The sequence below is a fragment of the Carcharhinus amblyrhynchos genome, chromosome 23 (assembly GCF_965287045.1).
Source record: "Carcharhinus amblyrhynchos chromosome 23, sCarAmb.v2.hapA, whole genome shotgun sequence".
In the NCBI taxonomy this organism is placed as follows: Eukaryota; Metazoa; Chordata; class Chondrichthyes; order Carcharhiniformes; family Carcharhinidae; genus Carcharhinus; species Carcharhinus amblyrhynchos.
Genome location: NC_137346.1, coordinates 11,186,543 through 11,203,881, shown reverse-complemented (window position 1 = coordinate 11,203,881; position 17,339 = coordinate 11,186,543). Strand labels below are relative to the sequence as shown.

General features: G+C 48.3%; 1 protein-coding gene across 1 annotated transcript in view; it reads right to left on the bottom strand.

The window, feature by feature from the left end:
• LOC145357229 (galectin-4-like) overlaps positions 1-15,914 on the bottom strand; it is a 31,877-nt gene extending 15,963 nt beyond the window's left edge. Inside the window, exons 1-4 of the mRNA XM_080210386.1 lie at positions 15,797-15,914; positions 7,100-7,188; positions 3,469-3,676; positions 1,292-1,411 (exon numbers count right to left, since the gene is read on the bottom strand). Of these exons, the coding sequence (XP_080066512.1) occupies positions 1,292-1,411; positions 3,469-3,676; positions 7,100-7,188; positions 15,797-15,835 (456 nt within the window). The 5' untranslated portion in view covers positions 15,836-15,914. The remainder of the gene's footprint in view (positions 1-1,291; positions 1,412-3,468; positions 3,677-7,099; positions 7,189-15,796) is intronic.
• Positions 15,915-17,339: the final 1,425 nt, after the last annotated feature.

Sequence of the window (17,339 nt, the reverse complement as noted above, 5' to 3'; positions counted from 1 at the left end):
ACTGTGGGAGGAAACCGGAGCACCTGGAGGAAACCCACGCAGACACGGGGAGAACGTGCAAACTCCAAACAGAGTCAGCGACCCAAGCCGGGAATCGAACCCAGGTCCCTGACGTTGTTAGGCAGCAGTGCTAATCAAGGTGCCACCGTGCCACCTGGGAACGGGTGGGATTGTGGTCGGTGCAGGCTCGATGGGCCGAATGGCCTCCTGCGTATGGTCGGGATTCTATTCTATGCTGACAGAGTGGATTTAACTCCTGGACGGACAGGTTATTCAGGAAGGTCCCACCTACTCAATCCTGCCTGTCGCCTGAGGTGTGGTATCACTCTGATTAAATCTCCATGTGTCAGCTACCACCCCCACCTCCCACCTCCCTCCCCGCCCCCCCCCAACCCCCCACCCCCTCCAACAGGGCACAGCAGCCTATGGTCATCTGGGACTATGGTGGCCTTATCTTTGATCACTCTGTCCACATTGCTGTTTGTTTACTCTGCCTTGTGTCCACCCAGTAACTCGGGGCAACAGAACTCTTTTACAAAATGTTCACCTCCCTCACTGCTGGCTGCCTGTCCAATGGGTGAAGATGTGGGGATGCCGGTGTTGGACTGGGGTAAACACAGTGAGAAGCCTGACAAAACCAGGTTAAAGTCCAACAGGTTTATTTGATAGTAAACTCACTAGCTTTTGAGGTTTGCCTCTTCGTCAGGTGAATGGAGAGTTCTGGCCTCAGACAGAGCATATAACATCACACACAGTTTACAGATTACTGATTAGAATGCGAATCTTTACAGCTAACCTGCTGTTCAAGTCTTAAAGTCACTAACAATGTGAGCTCAATGCTCCTTCCAATCACACTGTTAGTGACTTTAAGACTTGAACAGCAGGTTAGGTGTAAAGATTCGCATTCTAATCCGTAATCTGTAAACTGTGTGTGATGTTATATGCTCTGTCTGAGGCCAGAGCTCTCCATTCACCTGACGAAGAGGCAAACCTCGAAAGCTAGTGAGTTTACTACCAAATAAATCAGTTGGACTTAAACCTGGTGTTGTCAGACTTCTTACAATGGGTGAAGAACAGTTCGGACCAGTGTCATAGTCCCCAGTTACTCTTTGTGACTTGTTACATTCCGGGAAACTATTCCAGTCGGATTTTGGGGAGACCGAGGGTGGGGGACGGGTGGATTTATACTAAGCTCACAGAGGCAGCTTGTAGACTGCCACTTTCTGAAGGCCCTCATCGTCTCCAATGAACATTTGCAGCCTCGGGTTTGACCTCGCGGTGCGATACTCACGTTGCTGTTTATGAAGCTGAGGGAGACGATCTCCACTTGGCCTTCGATGCCGATGGTGTCCACCCTGGAGAATGGGATCCGGTGTTTGAATTCCAGGAAGTGTTTATCATTCACGGCCACCTGGGCAAAAACACAACACGCTTACAGATAACCGAACCTCGGGTCATTCCCGCAGCACCAGGGTCAATCCTGGTCCAGGCCCTTCCTCCCTTATAACCAGGGTGAAACCTCTTTAACTTTTGTTTGTTTCACATTTCTCCTCTTCCCTCTCTGGATGAGACTGATTTTTACAGGGACACATACCCGCCCAGTGCTGCCAACTGGTATCTCACCCAGTCTCCACTTGCAATCCGCATTGAGGTTAAGGCTTAGTTATTATGGTCACAAGTAGGCTTACATTAACACTGCAATGAAGTTACTGTGGAAAATCCCCTAGTCGCCGCATTCTGGCGCCTGTTTGGGTACGCCGAGGGAGAATTTAGCATGGTCAATGCCGTCTTTCGGACTGTGGGAGGAAACCAGAGCATCCGGAGGGAACCCATGCAGGCACGGGGCGAACGTGCAAACCCCACACAGACAGTGACCCGAGCCAGGAATCGAACCCAGGTCCCTGACGCTGTGAGGCCGCAGTGCTAACCAGCGTGCCACCACTGGGAGAGGCCACAGAGTCCTTAACCAATGGGCTGGCAAGGAGATAACTGAGCCTCAGTCTATTCTAGAAAAATGAGGTTTTATTCCCAACAGCGGGAATGTTCCTTACCTGGGAAAGGATAGAAAGGATATACTGGAACTGGAGGGGGTGCAGTAGAGATTCACTAGGTTGATTCTGGAGTTGAAAAGGTTGGCAGATAAGGACAGGATAGGTAGACTGGGACTGTACTTATTGGAATACAGAAGAATGAGGGGGAATCTTACAGAAACATATAAAGTTACAAAGAGATTGAATAGGACAGAAGCAGGGAAGTTGTTTCCACTGGTGGATGAAACTAAAACTAGGGGGCATGACCTCAAAATAAGGGGGAGCAGATTTAGGACTGAGTTGAGGAAGAACTTCTTCACCCAAAGGGTTGTGAATCTGTGGCATTCCCTACCCAGTGAAGCAGTTGAAGCTACCTCATTGAATGTTTTTAAGGCATGGATAGATAAATTTTTGAACAGTGAAGGAACTGAGGGCTATGGTGAGCGGGTGGGTAAGTGGAGCTGAGTCCACAAAAAGATCAGCCATGATCTTATTGAATGGCGGAGCAGGCTCCAGGGGCCAGATGGCCTTCTCCTGCTCCTAGTTCTTATGTTCACTAAATGGGGGTGGAATAAGCTTGAAGGGCTGAATGTCCTACTCCTGTTCCTATGCTTTTAGGCCTGTTAACTTGTCTCCTGATTGACAGCATTAGCTCAGTGATGAGAAAATCCCTTATAAAGGCTGGGTTCAGTAGAAGAGGTGGGAGTGCACTGGGAAGCCTCAACATCTAACTCAACCGTATTTGGAATCTAGTGTTCAATTCTGGTCACCGCACAAGAACGTGGAGGCTTTGGAGAGGGTACAGAAAAGATTGACCAGAATGCTGCCTGGTATGGAGGACATTAGCTATGAGAAGTTTGGTTTGTTCTCACTGGAACGACAGAGGTTGAAGGGCGACCTGATAGAAGTCTACAAGATTATGAGAGGCATGGACAGAGTGGACAGTCAGAAGCTTTTTCTCAGAATGGAAGAGTCAATTACTAGGGGGCACAGGTTTAAGGCGCGAGGGGCAAGGTTTAAAGGAAATGTACAAGGCAAGTTTTTTTTTACACGGGGGGTGGTGGGTGCCTGGAACTCGTTGCCAGGGGAGGTGGTGGAAGCAGATTCAATAGTGAGTTTTAAGGGGCGTCTGGACAAATCCATGAATAGGATGGGAATATGGGGATATGGTCCCCGGTAGGGTAGGGGGTTTTCGTTCAGTCTGGCAGCATGGTCGGTGCAGACTTGGAGGGCCGAAGGGCCTGTTCCTGTGCTGTAATTTTCTTTGTCCTTGGTTCTCTATACCGTTCCATAGCAGCACCAAACAATGGTTATTCCAAGACAGGCTTCCCAAGGTGGTATTGCTGCCAAACTCTCACAAGTGACTACAAATGTACTGTGAACTTGTAGGTTTTTTTGCACTTTTTAAACAAAAGACTCTTACAATGGTACAAATTACCTTATAGCAATCCGGTTGGACAAGGATGAGAAGTTGGAATGTTTCTCCTCTCTGGATTGGCATCTCATGTTTTCTCTCTTCGTTGCACCAGTGCTGGTTCTCAAAGGAGTTGCAAACCACGTAATGTGCAGCCTCGTACCGAGGGTTGAAATGAAAGGCGACGTCGCAATGGTGGGCTGTTGGGCCACACTGAAGGTTCACGTGGAATCTGAGGACAAGGAGCAGGCGGGGAATAAAATCACCAGAAGATTCAACCACCAAAATATAAAACAACCTCGGAAAAACAGTAATCCCTCTCAGCGATACTTGGGGACTCCATTCAAACTTCCACTTTGTTTTAATTTGGCTCTTTGAGCTGTGTATAAAGACACACAGTCAACTGGTCCAATCAAGGGAAGTCGCTCAGAGGAGTTAATATGAACAACAAGGGACAGCACAGCGGTTAAGGGTGGCACAGTGGTTAGCACGGCTGCTTCACAGCGCCAGGGACCCGGGTTCGATTCCCAGCTTGGGTCACAATGTGTGTGGAGTTTCCACATTCTCCTCATGTCTGTGTGGGTTTCCTCCCACAGTCCAAACATGTGCAGGTTAAGTTGTTTGGCCGTGCTAAATTGTCCCTTAGTGTCGGGCGGGGGGTGCTGCTAGAGGGTAAATACCTGGGGCTAGGTAGGATTATGGTCAGTGCAGACTGGATGGGCTGAATGGCCTCCTTCTGCACTGTAGGGATTCTATGATTCAAAGGTTGGAGGCCACCAGCCTAACGCACAAAGTTAAACTGAGACCAACACCAAAACATCCTGCTTTATCATCACGATCTGCTGATGTTGTGTTACTCTAGTGGCAGAGGTACCCAATGAGGTGTCACAAGGTTTTGGGTTCCTGGTTAAGATCGGGACTGAAGAACCTGCCCCAAGCTTCAACACCAGTGCTGTACAGCGGGAGTGCAGCAATGCCGCTTGTCCCAGCCCATTGATCTATTATTGTCACCTGTATTGAGATACAGTGAAAAGTATTATTTCTTTCTTGCATTCTATACAGACAAAGCATACCATTCATAGTGTACATAGCGGAGAAGGAAGCAGAGGGTACAGAATGTAGCGTTGCAGTCATAGCAAGGCTGCAGAGAAAAATTAACTTAATAGGAAGTAGGTGTATTCCTAAGTCTGATGGCAGCAGGGAAGAGGCTGTTCTTGAGCTAGTTGGTACGTGACCTCAGACTTTTGTACCTTTTTCTCAATAGAAGGGGGTGGAATAGAGTATGATTGAGGTGTGTAGCGTCCTTAATTATTCTGGCTGCTTTGCCAAGGCAGCAGGAAGTGTAGACAGAGTCAATGGATAGGAAGCTGGTTTGCATGATGGAGTGGGCTACATTCACAACCTTTTGTAGTTCCTTGTGGTCTTAGGCAGAGCAGGAGCCAGACCAAGCTGTGATAAACCAGAAAGAATGCTTTCTATGGGGCATCTGTAAAAGCTGGTGAGAGTCATAGCTGACATGTCAAATTTCCTTAGTCTTCTGAGAAAGTAGAGGTATTGGTGGGGCTTTCTTAACTATAGTGTCGGCATGGGGGGACCAGGACAGGTTGTTGATGATCTGGACACCTAAAAACTTGAAGCTCTCGACCATTTCTACTTTATCCCCGTTGATGTAGACAGGGACGTGTTCTCCCTTACGCTTCCTGAAGTTGATGACAGTCTCCTCCGACATTGAGGGAGGGATTATTGCCACTGCACCAGTTCACCAGATTCTCTGTCTCATTCCTGTAGTCTGTCTCGCCACCGTTTGAGATCCGACCCACTGTGGTGGTGTCACCAGCAAACTCGAAAATCGAATTGGAGGGGAATTTGACCACACAGTTATAGGTGTATAAGGAGTACAGTAGGGGGGCTGAGAATACAACCTTGTGGGCACCAGTGTTGAGGATGATGGTGGAGGAAGTGCTGTTGCCCATCCTTACCGAGTGTGATGTGTGGGTTAGGAAGTTCAGGATCCAGTCGCAGGGGGAGGTGCCGAGGTCCAGGCCATGGAGTTTGGAGATGAGTTTCGTAGGAATAATGGTGTTGAAGGCTGAGCTGTAATCAATAAATAGGAGCCTAACAGAGGGATCTTTGTTAGCCAAGTGTTCCAGGGTTGAGTGCAGGGCCAGGGAGATGGCGTCTGCTGTGGACCTGTTGCAGCGATAGGCGTCTGTAATGGATCCAGGCAATGTGGGAGATCAGAGTTGATGTGTGCCATGAGAATTCCGCCCAAAGTCTGCCTGTGCAGTTGAATATTTTAGAGGTACACATGATGCAGGAGTGTGGTTACTCTATTCCAGAAAGCCAGTTGGTGAAGGATAGAACCAGAACCAACCTTTACACGGTTACTATGTTTAACCTTGTAAACTATGTTTACAAAGTTACAGCACAGTGATTAGCACTGCTGCCTCACATCATCGGGGACCTGGGTTCAATTCCCGACTTGGGTCACTCTCCGCGTGGAGATTGCACATTCTCCCCACGTCTACGTGGGTTTCCTCCAGTTTCTTCTCTCAGTGCAAAGACGTGCTGGTGAGGTGGATTGGCCGTGCTAAATTCTCCCTCAGTGTATCTGAACAGGCGGCAGACTGTGGCCACTAGGAAATTTTCACAGCAACTTCATTGTGTTGTTAATGTAAGCCTACTTGTGACACTAATAAATATACACCTCCTCACTCCACAGCCACCAATCTCATCTGCTCCCATTTATAGGGGGTGAAGTGAGTCCCTTGTTAATGCCCACCATCCTCCCCAACTGGACCCGCTGCGAGGGATGTGTCAGGCCAGCCAAAGTCCATCGACTTACGGCGGGACTGGAAAATCCCGGTGGCAGGCCGAAAAACCCAGCCCCGGCATTGTGTTTTCATTCGGAGTCCTCCAGTGACCTGTGGGTGGGAAAGTCAGGTACATCTAAGCAAGAGAGCACAAAATAATTCCAATCTAATTCAATCCTAACTCTCCACACGGGGTCATGTGGAATGCTAGATCTACAGCTCACCCAACACTGTGACTGCCTTCAATAAAGGGTGTCGCACACAATCATTTCAGTTTGCTAACAGCACCAATTCTATAAGGCTGAATAACTGGAAAAATATCGGGGACTTAGTCTTCCTGCTCACAGTCTGCCCTACTCTGGAAATATCAAGAGAAGTTTATTTTTTAGTGTCACAAGTAGGCTTACGTTCACACTGCGATGCAGTCACTATGAAAAATCCCCTAGTCACCACACTCCGGTACCTGTTCGCGGCGCAGTGGTTAGCACTGCTGCCTCACAGCGCCAGGGACCCAGGTTCAATTCCCGGCTTGGATCACTGTGTGCACATTCTCCCCATGTCTGCGTGGGTTTCCTCCGGGTGCTCCGGTTTCCTCCCACAGGTGCAGAGACCATGCTAAATTGCCCCTCAGTGTAACCGAACAGGCTTCGGAGCGTGTCAACCAGGGGATTTCCACAGTAACTTCATTGCGGTGTTAATGCAAGCCTTACTCGTGACTAATAAATTAACTTTAACCAGCACATCTTTGGACTTAAACATAAGACTTTTATTTGGGAGTTTTCAAAGCTGGTTAGGTAATAGGACCACGCGCAGGATTCCTTGGCAGATTCTTGAAGAAGTACCTGTTAGTTTGAGGAAGCACACGTCCTTTAATCATGATCATCTTCCCATCCTGTAGGCCCCCAGGAATGGGCCCAACGTAAGGAATCGTCTGAAACACAAAATAGGATTACGGTCAGGCAGGGTGGGGACAACGAGAGCCTCTCAGTGGTCAGCAGTCAGTTAAAATCAAGCTAACTCTTGGGAAGAACCCAATGCATCTAACCAGCACGTCTTTCGGACTGTGGGAGGAAACCGGAGCACCCGGAGGAAACCCACGCAGACACGGGGAGAATGTGCAAACTCCATACAGATAGTGACCCGGGAATCGAACCCTGGTGCTGTGAAGCAGCGCTGCTAACCACTGTGCCACCGTCGTAGAATCCCTATACTACAGAAGGAGGGCATTCAGCCCATCGAGCCAGCACCAACAGCAATCACCACAAGCATTTACCCTCCTAGTCCCCCTGGCACTAAGGGTCAATTTAGCACGGCCAATCCACCTAACCGGCACACCTTTGCTCTGAGGGAGGAAACCGGAGCATCCGGAGGAAACCCACGCAGACATGGGGAGAACATGCTGAGTCCGCACAGTCACCCAAGCCGGGAATTGAACCCGGGTCCCTGGCGCAGTACTAACCACTGTGCCACCGTGCCACCCCTGAGCTAGTATCAAACTCAAGAGGTGATTAACTGACAGATGAAGCCTGTCTGTGTTTGAGCACAGCTGGGCCTTGGTGATGGAATACCAACTCAGTCCTGGACTTTAGCGAGAGTTTTATCTGAACACAGCACACGAGGAGAGATTCCCATCCCGTCTTTACTCACAATGATCCAGTTCTTAGGCCATGGGATGGGGTTAATCCTGAGGGGCTCTTTCCTCTTGCTGGAACATGGGGGCACTGTCTCAGAATCAGGCTCTGGCTAATAATAACTGAGACGAACTGACATTTCTTCACACAGAGGGAACTCTCAAACCCAGAAAGCTGCGAACGTACAGTTGCCACGCACTGCGAGGGCCAAGACTGATAGGACGGGAACCAGGAACCAAGATATGTGGGTGTACGGCAAAGTGGAGTTGAGAAAGCTCTGCCACAATGGGTGAAGTGGCCCAGTGGTTAGACTGCTGCCTCACAGAGCCAGAGGCCCGGGTTCAATTCTGGCCTCGGGTCACCGTCAATGTGGAGTTTGCACATTCGCCCCATGTCTGCATGGGTTTCCTCCCACACTCCAAAAATGCGCAGGTTAGGCGGATTGGCCGTGCTAAATTGACCCTTAGTGTCAGGGGAACTAGCAGGGTAACTGCATGGGGTTATGAGGATAGGGCCTGGGTGGGATTGTGGTTGGTACAGACTCAATGGGTCGAATGGCCTCCTTCTGCCCTGTAGGATTCTATGGATATTACTGGGGATTGAGCAGGCTCAGGGGTCCACATGGGACACTCCTGCTCTTGTTTCTTAATGAGGAAGGTGCTCTGATTCAACCTGTACTGATTGGGCAGTTTGTCTCAGTGCTGTCAGCCAGGACAGTACAGGGCAACATCTCTGCTGACTAATGACACACAGCAAGAAGTCTCACAACACCAGGTTAAAGTCCAACAGGTTTATTTGGTAGTAAACACCACAAGCTTTCGGAACGCTGTTCCTTCGTCAGGTGAATGGAGAGTTCTGATCAGAAACAGGGTATATAAAGGCACACACAGTTTACAGAATACTGATTAGAATGCGAGTCTTTACAGCTAATCTGCTATTCAATTCTTAAAGATGCAGAGAATGTGAGTGGAGATAGCATTAAGCATAGGTTAAAGAGATGTGTATTGCCTCCAGACAGGACAGTAAGTGAGATGTTGCAAGCCCAGGCAAGTCATGGGGGTCACAGATAGTGTGACATGAACCCAAGATCCTGGTTGGGGGTGTCCGCATGCGTGCGGAACTTGGCTATCAGTCTCTGCTCAGCGACTCTGCGCTGTCATGTGGTGTGAAGGCTGCCTTGGAGAACATTTACCCAAAGACCAAAGGCCGAATGCCCGTGACCGCTGAACTGTTTGCCAACAGGAAGAGAACAGTCTTGCCTGGTGATTGTCGAGCAGTGTTCATTCATCCGTTGTCGTAGTGTCTGCATGGTCTCCCCAATGTACCATGCTTCAGGATATCCTTTCCTGCAGCGTATTAGATAGGCAACGTTGGCTGAGTTGCAACAGTATGTGCCGTGTACCTGGTGGATGGTGTTCTCATATGTGATGATGGCATCCATGTCGATGATCCGGCATGTCTTGCAGAGGTTGCTGTGGCAGGGTTGTGTAGTATTGTGGTCACTGTTCTCCTGAAGGCTGGGTAGTTTGCTGCGAACAACAGTCTGTTTGAGGTTGTGCGGTTGTTTGAAGGCAAGAAGTGGGGGTGTGGGGATGGCCCTGGCGAGATGTTTGTCTTCATCAATGACATGTTGAAGACTCCAGAGAAGATGTCGTAGCTTCTCCGCTTCAGATTTTGGGTTCACGTCACACTATCTGTAACCCCCATGACTTGCCTGAACTTGCAACATCTCACTTACCATCCTGTCTGGAGACAATACACATCTCTTTAACCTATGCTTAATGCTCTCTCCACTCACACTGTCTGCATCTTTAAGACTTGAATAGCAGGTTAGCTGTAAAGATTCACATTCTAATCAGTATTCTGTAAACTGTGTGCCCTGTTTCTGATCAGAACTCTCCACCCACTTGACAAAAGGACAGCGTTCCGAAAGCTTGTGACGTTTTACTACCAAATAAACCTGTGGGGCTTTACCCTGGTGTTGTGAGACTTCTTGCTGTGTTTACCCCAGTCCAACGCCAGCATCTCCACATCATAAGAACATAAGAAATAGGAGCAGGAGTAGGCCATCTGGCCCTTCGAGCCTGCCCTGCCATTCAATAAGATCATGGCTGATCTGTCGTGGCTCAGTTCCACATTCCCGCCCTCTCGCCATAACCCTTAATCCCCTTTCTTATCAGAAACCCATCAACCCGCGTCTTAAAAATATTTAGCGAGGTAGCCTCCACCACTTCAACGGGCAGAGAATTCCAGAGATTCACCACCCTTTGAGTGAAGAAGTTCTTCCTCAACTCCGTTCTAAACCGCCCCCCCTTTATCTTGAGGCTGTGCCCCCTAGTCCTACTGTCCTTTCTGAGCGGGAAGAGTCTTTCCACCTCTATCCTATCCATCCCATTCATCATCTTATACGTCTCAATGAGATCTCCTCTCATTCTTCTAAACTCTAACGAGTACAAGCCTAGTTTATTCAGCCTCACCTCATAGCTCAACCCCCTCAACTCCGGTATCAGCCTAGTAAACCTCCTCTGCACTCCCTCCAAGGCCAAAATATCCTTGCGTAAGTACGGCGCCCAAAACTGCACACAGTACTCCAGCTGCGGCCTCACCAATGCCCTATACAGCTGCAGCAAGACCTCCCTACTTTTATATTCAATCCCCCTCGCTATGAAGGCCAGCATCCCATTTGCCTTCCTGACCACCTGCTGCACCTGCAAGCTGGGTTTTTGCGACTCATGCACAAGGACCCCGAGGTCCCTCTGCACCATCGCCTGCTGCAGTTTTTCTCCACGTAAGTAATAATCCTTCCTACCATTATTCCTACCAAAGTGGACCACCTCGCACTTGCCAACATTAAATTCCATTTGCCAGTTCCTGGCCCATTCACCCAGCCTATCTAGATCCTTCTGTAGACTCTCCACACCCTCCGCACAATTTGCCGTTCCTCCAATCTTGGTGTCATCAGCAAATTTCGACACCATACACTCGGTTCCCTCCTCCAGATCATCTATATAAATGGTAAATAGCTGAGGCCCCAGCACCGACCCCTGAGGCACTCCACTAGTCACCAACCGCCAATCCGAATAGCACCCATTGACCCCCAATCTCTGCCTCCTATTTGACAACCAATCCTCTATCCACGCTAACACCCTACCCCCAACTCCATGCCCCCTGACCTTCTGCAATAACCTCTTGTGAGGTACCTTATCAAACGCCTTCTGAAAATCTAGAAAGACCACATCCACCGGCTCTCCTCTATCCACCGCCCTAGACACATCCTCATAGAACTCCAGTAAATTTGTCAGACACGACTTCCCCTTAACGAAACCGTGCTGCGTCTGCCCTATCAAGCAATTCCTCTCAAGATGCCTCGCTATTTCCTCCTTGATGACGGATTCTAACATTTTACCTACAACAGACGTTAAACTAACCGGCCTATAATTCCCCGCCTTTTGCCTGCCACCCTTCTTAAACAATGGCGTAACATTAGCCGTTTTCCAATCTTCCGGCACTTCCCCAGAATCCAGCGACGTCTGGAAAACAACCACCAAGGCATCCACTATCAGCTCCGCCATTTCTTTCAGAAATGGTCGCACAAATGCAGCAGAGCTCAGGATTGGGCTTGGCTGTGAAGTTCCCCAGAGTTGAATAGCCAGTCAATGCTCACTGGGCTCCAGCGATACTGGCCCTATGGATGAGGTGTTGGGTGCGGCAAGGTTAACGGCTGGAAAATAGGAGAAACAAAAGGCAACATAACAAAAGGGTTTGAAATGCAGAGTTGAGCAATTGTCTTCATGGCTGAGATCCCCGAGACCACAGAGTAATGGTTTCCATCAGTTCACCCATTTCCTCCAGATCTCAAAACTAAATTGTGGAACCAGAATTGAGAAATAAAGAGAGAAGTAGTTGTTACAGGCTGAGTGGGCCCACAGCTGGCTTTAAAGTTAGTTAAAAAAAAGTCCAATTGTGTGAAGAGTTGGGGAGATAAGAGGAAATTTCCGAGGAAGATGTTATCCACGGCAGAACAAAACAAGTGGTCAGAGATTTGCCTCAGTACCAGCAGTTTGATATATGCCCCCCACATTTAAATAAAGCTATAATTACAATACAAGCAGTTCAGGAAAGGTTCACTCACTCTCATTCCTGGGTTGAGGGGCTGATCTTATGACAAAAGGTTGAATAGCTTATTAGCTTATAATAGTTTATAGGCTTATACCCATCAGAGTTTACAAGAACAACAAATAATCAGTTTATTAAAGTTTATTCGTGTCACAAGTCAGCTTACAGTAACACTGCAATTAAGTTATTGTGAAAAATGCCCCAGTCGCCACACTCTGTTCAGGTACACTGAGGGAGAATTTAGTGCAGCCAGTCCACCTAACCAGCACGTCTTTGGGACTGCGGGAGAAAACTGGAGCAGCCGGAGGGAAATCCGCGCAGACACAGGGAGAACGTGCGGACTCTGCACAGACAGTGACCCAAGCCGGGAATCGAACCTGGGTCCCCGGCAGCAGTGCTAACCACTGTGTCACCATGCTGTCCTTATCAGCCTTGCAGATCATTTGAACGAAAGAAGGTCCTGAGAGGATTTGAAAGCAGCGTGTATTCGTGTTTGTTCCGAGTTGGAACAAGGTAACTTTAAGAGCTGGATCACATGACATATTGATGATGAGTTCAGCAATCGGGCAGTCTATCAGAACAGCCTGTAGAGTAAACATCTTTCCAATAAAGGCATTGTTCGTTTGTACACGTATACCCTCTAAAAACACCCCTGATGCAGTGGGCACCAAGAGATGGTTCAGCTTGTGGGAGGGATTAGAATGAAGGGACATAGTTTGACAATAAGAAGTTAAGGTGGCGATAAGGAGAATTTTTTCTTCCAGAGGGTTATTAGTCTGTGGAATTCTGTCCCCCAGAGAGCAGTGGAGGCTAGGGCTTGGAATAATTCAGAGTTAGATAGATTCTTAACAGACAAGGGAATCAACGGTTATGGGGGGAAGACAGTAAAGCAAAAGTAAAGTTTATTTATTAGTCACAAGTAAACTTACATTAATACTGCAATGAAGTTACTGTGAAAATCCCCCAGTCGCAGAACTCTGGTGCCTGTTCTGGTACACTGAGGGAGAACCTAATCAGCATGTCTTTTGGACGGTGGGAGGAAACCGGAGGAAACCCACGCAGGCACGGGGAGAATGTGCAGACTCTACACAGACAGTGCCCCAAGCTGCAAATCAAACCCGGGTCCCTAGCGCTGTGAGGCAGCAGCGCTAACCGCTGTGCCACAGAAAGCGGAGTTGAGACCGGGACCTTACTAAATGGAGGAAAAAGCTCAAAGGACCAAATGGTCTATTCTTGCTCCTAAACTTTATGTTGCGTAAGAGGAAATCTGTGACTGAGGAGGAGTACTGGATCCACGCAGGAAAGCTGCCTGTGTGGCGTGGTTAGTGGCAAGTATGAGTCACAAGGATCTGAGTTCAAATCCCACACAGTGCAGTGCAGAGGAAGGAATGCGATCCATCTCTCTGCTGAGATATTAAACTCCTTACTCGAGTAGATGTAAAAGATCCTGTGGCACTTTATCTCAGAGGAGTTATTCCAGTTGTCCTGGTCAACAGTTATCCCTCAGTTAATATTACCAAAGCACATCATCTGGTCACTGTCACAGTATGTTGGTGGGATCTTGCTGTGCACAAATTGGCAGCTGAATTTCCTACATTCCAACAGTGACAATGCTTCAACATGACTACATTTGGAACCTCGGGTTTGGTCTTGAAAGGCGCTATATAGAACATAGAACATAGAACATAGAACATTACAGCGCAGAATAGGCCCTTCGGCCCATGATGTTGCGCCGACCAATTAAAAAGCCAATGACCCTCTAACCTAAACCAATCCCTTTCCATCCATAAACCTATCCACGGATCTCTTAAACGCCCCCAAACTAGGTGCATTTACAGCAGGCAGGGCATTCCAATCCCTCACCACCCTCTGGGTAAAGAACTTACCTCTGACATCCGTCCTATAACTACCACCCCTTCATTTAAAGCTATGACCCCTCGTGCTAGCTTTCTCCATCCGAGGAAAAAGGCTATCACTGTCCACCCTATCCAAACCTCTAATCATCTTATATGTTTCAATAAGATCCCCTCTTAGCCGCCTTCTTTCTAACGAAAACAACCTCAAATCCCTCAGTCTCTCCTCATAGGACCTCCCCTCCATACCAGGCAACATCCTGGTAAACCTCCTCTGCACCCTCTCCAATGCCTCCACATCCTTCCTATAATGTGGGGACCAGAACTGCACACAATACTCCAAGTGCGGCCGCACCAGAGTTTTGCACAGTTGCAACATGACACTGCGGCTCCTAAATTCAATCCCCCTACCAATAAACGCCAAGACACCGTATGCCTTCCTAACAACCTTATCTACTTGATTCCCAACTTTCAGGGATCTATGTACACATACACCTAGATCCCTCTGTTCATCAACACTATTCAGAGTCCTACCGTTAGCCCTATACTCGACACATCTGTTATTCCTGCCAAAGTGAATTACCTCACACTTTTCTGCGTTAAACTCCATCTGCCACCTCTCGGCCCAGCTCTGCAACTTGTCCAAGTCTCTCTGTAAACTATGACACCCCTCCTCACTATCTACCACACCTCCGACTTTGGTGTCATCAGCAAATTTACTAATCCACCCAACTATACCCTCATCCAGATCATTTATAAAAATTACAACAGCAGTGGCCCCAAAACAGATCCCTGAGGCACACCACTCGTAACTGAACTCCATGACGAATACTTACCATCAACCACCACCCTCTGTCTCCTATCTGCTAGCCAATTCCTGATCCAATTACCTAAATCACCCTCAATCCCATACATCTGCATTATGAAAATACCATCACTGCAGAAACCAAACCTTCCACGCAAGATCCCGGCGGGATATTACACCCTGAACCATGGAGAGGATTGTGCGGGTAGAGCACCAAATTGCTGAGAAAGGGGTGCAGAGGGCACCCCACTCCCCCCTCCGCCCCCGACCCGCTAACACCTGTCTAACCCCAGAGATATATTTAAACACTCAAACTGGACAAAACGCCACAACTACCCTGCAAAAAGACAGGAACCCCATCGCCATCTCAAACTGAGGCTGGCATCTTTAAACAATTAAAATTCCTCGTTATAGAGAGAAAATGATAGCCCTGAGTTTATACCCCCCCCCCCACCCACCTTTTCCTGGGCCCTTGGAGGGGGCAGGGGTAACAGAGTCCGTCCTGGGTGGTTTAACTAGGTCTTAATTAAGTGTCTTTCCTGGGGAGGGTGGCTAAGAGTCTGTTGGGCAGGGGGTGCTGGAGGGTAAAGAGTCTGTCCTGAAGGAGTGTAACTAAATTTGTTGTGTGGGCACGGTGGGGGATAAATAACTGTGTCCTTGGATTGGGGGGGAGGGTCTGGGAGGTAATTTTGAATCTGTCCTGGGGGGGGGACGGTGGGGGTAACTAAGAGTCTTTCCTGGAGGGAGGGGGGGATAGCTAAGAGTCTGTCCTGGTGGGGAGAGGGTAACTAAGAGTCTGTCCTGGTGGGGAGAGGGTAACTAAGAGTCTTTCCTGGGGGGGAGAGGGTAACTAAGAGTCTTTCCTGGGGGGGGGGTGGTAACTAAGAGTCTTCCCTGGAGGGGGATAACTAGGTCTGTCCGGGTGGGGGGTAAATAAGAGTGTGTCCCGGAAAAGGGGGGGGGGTAACTAAAAATCTGTCCTTTGACAGCCTCATATCGGAAGCTGAAGGTTGGGGCTCCTCCCGGAGAAATGAAAGTCAGACACAGCAATGTAACAGCGCTGCTAAAGTCAACACCCATCTCTGACTGAGCTGCGGATAAAGTGTAATCACCGGGCTGCTCTGAGCCTCTTACCGGGTTATAGACGGGCTGCGGGGCTGAGTAAAAGTCCATGTTCACAGTTAATCCGGATCGAGTTCCACTTCAGAGCCGCCACCACCACCAAAACCGGTCCAGACAGAGAGAGAGAGAGAGGCAGAACCTTATTATTGTCGTAATTTCCTTTGGGGTCATAGAGAAGTGGGGAGGGAGATGCTGTTAAAGTTTGTGCCTTCTTTAAAACAATCCAGCCATTAATAAAAGGGACTTCTTTTAAAAAAAAAGTCAAAAGCTTTGTTTTGGGAGATTGCTGTTTTGTGAATTTAATTTCAAACAAGAGGGATAATCCACTGAGTCCAGGGGAGTGAGTCATTAACTTGTTAGGGAACACAAACACTTCCCATCCCGGATAACAAAAGGGGGGTTCCTATGAGGATTGAGTTTGAAGCGAGACTGATGTTTTAAAAAAGCATTAGGTTTACAGGATTATTAATAATTAACAGAGGGGGAGGGGGTGATCTGATCTGAACAATAAAAAGCCAACACCAAAGAAGAAGGATATTTCGTTTTAGAATCTCCAATCCCTGCAGTGCAGGAGGAGACCATTCAGCCCATCAAGCCTGCACTGACAACAATCCTGCCCAGGCCCCTTCACCCCACTTATTGCATTGGCCATGCTAAATTCTCCCTCCATGTACCCGAACAGGCACCAGAGTGTGGCAGCTAGGGGATTGTCACTGTAACTTAAGTGTATTCGTGACTAATAAATAAACATATGTACCCTTGCTAACCCCCCTGACACCAAGGGGCAATTCAGCACAGCCAATCCACCTAGCCCGGACCGTGGGAGGAAACCGGAGCACCAGGAGGAAACCCATTCAGACATGGGGAGAATGTGCAAACTTTGCACAGACAGTGACGGGAGACTGGAATTGAACCTGGGTCTTTGGCACTGTGACGCAGCAGTGCTAACCACTGTGCCTCCATGCCACCCTGTCTTGCCCTGGGTCTCTGGATAAGTAGTCTAGTGGCAAAAGCCTGGGGCTGTCAGTGAGAACTGAAGAGCAGAGTAGATGCAAATATTTTTGTTCCTAATATTTGTTGTTTGGTGATTGCCCATCACTGATACAAATTGTTTCCATCGGGGGGAAGAGAGATTGTTTGGAATGTAACATTAATAATATTACAGACATAAACATTTACAGCATGGAAACAGGCCCTTCGGCCAAACCTGTCCATGCCGTCCCTTTTTTTAACCCCTAAGCATTTGGCCCATATCCCTCTATACCCATCTTACTCATGTAACTAAATGCTGTGTAAAAAACAAAATTGTATCTGCCTCTACTACTACCTGTCAGCTCGTTCCAGACACTCACCACCCTCTGTGTGAAATAATTGCTCTTCTGGACTCTTTTGTATCTCCCCTCTCTGACCTTAAACCTATGCCTTCTAGTTATAGATTCCCCTACGTTTGGGAAAAGATATTGACTATCTACCTAATATATGCACCTCATAAGATCACCCCTAAGCCTCCTACACTCCAGAGAAAAAAGTCCCATTCTATCCAGCCTCTCGTTAT